At 40.0% G+C, this 5,746-nt stretch overlaps 1 protein-coding gene across 1 annotated transcript; it reads right to left on the bottom strand.

Moving 5' to 3' along the window:
- Nucleotides 1–403: 403 nt before the first annotated feature.
- On the bottom strand, nt 404–4,912 carry LOC149470521 (uncharacterized). The gene has a single exon (XM_089663014.1). The coding sequence runs from the start codon at nt 4,690–4,692 to the stop codon at nt 3,628–3,630; it is 1,065 nt and encodes a 354-aa protein (XP_089519140.1). The 5' UTR covers nt 4,693–4,912; the 3' UTR covers nt 404–3,627.
- Nucleotides 4,913–5,746: the final 834 nt, after the last annotated feature.

Here is a 5,746-nt window from a genome sequence, read left to right as displayed (position 1 = left end):
GCTGAGCATTTAACCCTTTGTTTGCTGGAGTTCTGCCCCTCTGCTGTGTGCACAGACTGTGTTAGGGACTTAACCTTTTGTCTGCTGGAATTCTGCCAACCCTGTGGTATGGATTGAATTCCTTTGCCGGCCAGAGTTGTGCCCCCCACTGTGCCCCCATCCTGTGTGTAGACTTAACCCTTTGTCTAACAGAACTCTGCTCTACCAGTCATGTGCTCCTATGTGTTTCAATAAAAGCCTTGTGTGTACTCCTGCTCTCCGCGTGTCTTCTGTTCCACCCACACCTCCGTCACAGGGCCCCTCTATGTATTACTCAGGAGGAGTAGAAGAAAGTATTCTGGAGTGTAATTGTAAGTATACCTAAGCCGTGTGTGAGAAATAACTTGTTAAAATGAGAACTATGTGAAGAAAACATCTTTTATTTACTTGCTACAGTTTCAGAAAAAATGACACAAAATTACAACTACAACAAAAATAGCCACAATTCTTACTAAAGACCCCGGAGTGTCTACTTTCCAAAAAAGGGTCATTTGGAGGGTGTTTGTACTGTCCTGGCATTTTAGGACCTCAAGAAATGTGACCGGCCTTCACAACATCTGGGTTGGTAACCTTGAAATACAGTGTATTTGCCATAGTTTGAAGACTCCATAACTTTCACACACACTAAATAATATATTTTTTTTTACCAAAAACAAAAGTAGAGTAATATACTTTGGCCTACATTTAACAAGGAAGATTATTTATTTGTAAAGTTTTAGAGCAGAAACTAAGGGAAACTTTTTTTTCAAAATGTTAAGTAATTTCCTCTTTTCATAGAGAAAATACAAAAAAACAGTAATGATTAAATATCAGCAAAAGAAATGTCTATCTATCACAACACGGATATAAAATGAATTTAAGTGCAGTGTTGCATGACCAAGTAATTGTCAGTCAAAATGTCACGGTGCTGAAAACTGGAGAATGGCCTGGAGAGGAAGAAGGTTAAACATGCCAAATGGTTCAGTAAGAGACAAAAAACATTCAAATCAACTTCAACTGACACTTGCAAAGCAGTTCCAGCAACAGTTTTGTTCCTTTCTACAAAGGTTTAGACCATATGAATAAAAGCTGACAGTTGTATGCACCCCAGCAGTGTTATTTGATTTGTCTCAACCCCTCCAGCTGCCATTTTTAGGATGGTTTCCTTCCTTCAGGAAGTAGAAAAATAACGGCTCTACTGGCAGGATCAACAAGTCATAAAATGTTACAAGAAGGACTCAGAAAAACAACCACTTGAGTTTTAGCTGGGATAGTGGCTATTGGTCCCAGGGCCATATTAAAGCGGCACCGGTCTTACCAGATCCAGGTATCAGAGGCTCTGTAACAGCCGGCATTCAGCACTAAGCACACAAGCCGGAATCATCACCCCCCCCCCCCCCCCGGGCTTTCAATGTTTTAACAGATCGCTGCATAGGAGAACACTGTAAAAGCAACAAAAACAGAATTCTTTTGCACTGTATTTACATTAGGAGTGTAGTGACATCACAAGTGTTACCTAGAAAAACAAATAAAATATACGTATCCTCATTTTCTACCACATTAAAGCCCTCTGACATGAAAAACTGATGTATAATGCATTTGGGTAGATTACAAATCCTAAAGGTGTAATGTGCTGAACTGGGACATCACCATAAGTGGTTCAGGACAGATTGCACCCTTTATGTAAATATTAATTCTAACCATAGTTACACTTTAGGGTCAACATCAGAATGTTTCTAGGGTCAAAAGAGGGTTCTTCACAAACAATATCTACCCAAAAAAAGAGAATTGACTATTCAGAGTCATTGAAGAGAACCCGAGTCAGAGGAATTTCAGTCCCCCAGAAGATGCAGTCGTAGTATGTGATCGGTCTATGGAGAGGAGCAATAGCTGAACAGAGAGACAATATAATAAGGAAGTCCAATCTTCTCCTGATGGAATCCCTTGGATTTGTGGCAGGACAAGATGGAACACAAGCAGCCAGCTGGGTGTAAGTGGTACTGTTGAACACATCCCAAACAAAGAGCAGTGAATTGGTGTTGGAAGGCCTACACCAGCTTAGGAATTTGATTTCTCACTGGACAGAGATTTCTCCATGGCTGTTGTCCCTGTTGCAGTCCTACCTGTAAAGCTGTCATCCATAAGAGGAGGAGGAACCTGGAAATAAGGCATTGATCATTGGAGGGGAGGTGGAATATGTGAAGGGAGGCATGGACAAGGTGAGCGTAGCTGGAGCCCTCAAGCTAGACGGATATTGGAATAGTCAGCAGAATCTAGAAAAGTCTCTCCCACTGAGGCTTTGGAGGCTTGGTAAGATGCCACTTGACCACTACCTAGTCTTGGTGCTGAGGCAGTGTTGGTAAAGCATTAGCTCAGGATCTGACAATGAAGAAAACATTTGGGAACACAGCTCAGTTAATGAATGATGAAAATATATTACATGTTCAGTCAAAGCTCCATGAAAAGGATAGAGATTAAAATCATTAGGAAACACAGTTCACTGTTGATACTTGTCTGATGAAAATAGTCAAAAGGTAAAATAGTCTTGGGTTTCTACTCCTTTAAACCCCCCTTCTCCCCATTACCTCCTGCAGCTGAAGCCTGCGAATCCTCTGGTGTGTGATCAGCTGTGACGTATGTAAAAAAATCTGTGTAACACTCACAACACGGCTACGGCTTTTCTCTGGTGTGGACCCTCTTGTTTGTGTTAAGTTGTTCTCTCTGTGTAAAAGCTTTGCCACATTGAGAACAGTGATATGGCCTCTCGCCAGTGTGACTCCTCTGGTGTGTGATAAGATTTGACTTGTATTGTAGAATTGGAAGGCCTGCATCAGCTTGGGATGTTGTTTTCTCACTGAATAGACTTCTTTCTAGCTGCCGTCACAGCCGCAGACCTGCCTGAAAAGTTGTCGCCCATGAGAGATGAAATGTGGAAAGAAGGCATTGATAATGGGAGAGGAGATGGAACGTAATGGGAGGATTAGACAAGGTGGGCTTAGCTGGAGACCTCAAACCTGGCTGATGATGTATCAATAGTCAGAAGAACCTGGAATGGACTCTCCCACTGAGGCTTCAGAGACTTGGTAAGATGACAATAGACCCCATCCTAGTCTCTGGTACTGAGGCAGTGTTGGTCATGTATTACCTCAGGATCCAGAAATGAAGAAAATGCTTGGAAACACAACTCAGTTGGTGAATCATGAAAATGCATTACATGTTCAGTCAAAGCTCCATATTAAAATATAAAGATGAGAATCATGAGGGAAGATGTTCAGTTATTGATGCTTATCTTAAATAAATTGTCAAAAGGTAAAATATTCAAATCCCTTCTAGTTGTGTGCTTGATGGACATAAGCACTAAACTCAGTTCATCCAATCATTACATTCCAGTTTGCTCAGATTTTAGTTTGTTTCTTTTAAAGTAATATTTTATCTTCTCCCTTCTTCTCTAGCTTGTGGGATGACATTGGGGATGTGAAACTAACTTGTGACACCTGAAACTTATTTAATATCACTTTTCTTCCAGAATATAATCTATGCTGAGATTTGAATCCTCTAATGATAAATTAGACCGGCATTAACTGTAAAGGTTTTGTGACATTGATAGCATTAAAATGATTTCTCTCCAGTGTGAATCCTCTGGTGTCTGATAAGACTTGACTTCTGTGTAAAAGCTTTATCACATTCAGAACACTGATATGACTTCTCTCCAGTGTGAACCCTCTGGTGTGTGATAAGACTTGACTTCTGTGTAAAAGCTTTATCACATTCAGAACACTGATATGACTTCTCTCCAGTGTGAATCCTCTGGTGTGTGATAAGATGTGACTTCTGTTGAAAAGCTTTATCACATTCAGAACACTGATATCGCTTCTCTCCAGTGTGAATCCTCTGGTGTCTGATAAGATGTGACTTCTGTGTAAAAGCTTTATCACATTCAGAACACTGATATGACTTCTCTCCAGTGTGAATCCTCTGGTGTATGAGAAGATTTGACTTCTCTGTAAAAGCTTTATCACATTCAGAACACTGATATGACTTCTCTCCAGTGTGAAACCTCTGGTGTTTGAGAAGATTTGACTTCTGTGTAAAAGCTTTATCACATTCAGAACACTGATATGGCTTCTCTCCAGTGTGAATCCTCTGGTGTCTGATAAGATTTGACTTCTCTGGAAAAGCTTTATTACATTCAGAACACTGATATGACTTCTCTCCAGTGGGAATCCTCTGGTGTGTGATAAGATCTGACTTCTGTGAAAAAGCTTTGTCACATTCAGAACACTGATATGACTTCTCTCCAGTGTGAATCCTCTGGTGTGTGAGAAGATGTGATTTCCGAGTAAAAGCTTTATCACATTCAGAACACTGATATGGCTTCTCTCCAGTGTGAATACTCTGGTGATTGATAAGAAGTGATTTCTGTATAAAAGCTTTATCACATTCAGAACACTGATATGGTTTCTCTCCAGTGTGAATCCTCTGGTGTGTGAGAAGATGTGACTTCCGAGTAAAAGCTTTATCACATTCAGAACACTGATATGGCTTCTTTCTAGTGTGAACTCGTTGGTGTACTGTAAGCTCGCACTTGCTTATAAAAGTTTTGTCACATTCAGAACAATGATATGGCTTCTCTCCCTTGTGAACCTTCTGATGTGTGATATATTTTCTCTCCATTGTAAAATCTCCAAACAAGTAGTTTGAAATGACTCCTCTTATGCATACGTAGTTTGGACTTTACTGTAAAGCCATTGTCACTTCCAGAACACTGAAATTACTTTTCTCCTGCTGGATCAATGTGGAAGAGGATCCAAACCATGACTTTTAGAACACAGATATGACTTGCATCCCGTGTGAATCCTCCAGTGAACTGCAGTAAAGACTTTCAGTCAATTAAGACAACCATGTGTTTTATTTTCCATGTGACTCAGCTGTATTCATGAAGACCAAAATGTCCTAAAAACTTGGTTCATCAATCTACCTGTAGAGAAAGAAAAAAGATAGAATTCTATATAAAAGGGCTACAAAGTTTCTTTCTATTTTTAATGTTCATTACTAAATATATCTTATGAATAGAAAGAATATGTACAGCATTATCTACAGTATTTTTTAATCAAATAGATATTATTTAGAAAGTTTATAAGTGCGCACAGTATTCCCAACATTCAGCCCAGACAATGGAGTCATACATTCTCATGTATAGGCGGTTGTGGCACTGTTACAGATCATACAGAACAATAACTTGCTTTGTCTATGGTGTCACTTTTACCTTTTATAAACAAATGAACAGAGAAAAGAAGAAACAGCCTAGAACAATTCAGCTGTACACGGCAAGTAACTCCCCCCAGTACATACATAGATAGCTGACACCGATCAATGAGGCCTGTGTCTACAGGATCATACCCCAAGTATGGGTCCCCCATGTAGTCACCATTCAGTAGGATACAACTGGCCGTTCTCCTTCTATGAGGCTAAAAAAGCTAAGATTTTAAAAGAAGAATAACTAGGAGAGAGCAAGGAGTATCCAGCCAGTTCTGCCAGACATACATCTCCTGGGGGAATTACAATGTTGGAGAGTTCATTTTTCACATGTTAATGTGGAGATCACCTGCTCAATCCACTGTTGTCTGCTGGGAGTTTGAGATGATAGCCAAGATCGGGATATTTTTTATGGTCAAGCAGCCTCACTATTGCTATATGACTTGTAATAGGAGGAGGTGTAAATAATTCC

This window comes from Staurois parvus, unplaced genomic scaffold (assembly GCF_062004578.1).
Source record: "Staurois parvus isolate SC_StPar_1 unplaced genomic scaffold, SC_StPar_1.0 ptg000040l, whole genome shotgun sequence".
Lineage (NCBI taxonomy): Eukaryota > Metazoa > Chordata > Amphibia > Anura > Ranidae > Staurois > Staurois parvus.
Note: the sequence above shows the minus strand (reverse complement) of the source record. Positions and strands in the feature narration are given on the sequence as shown.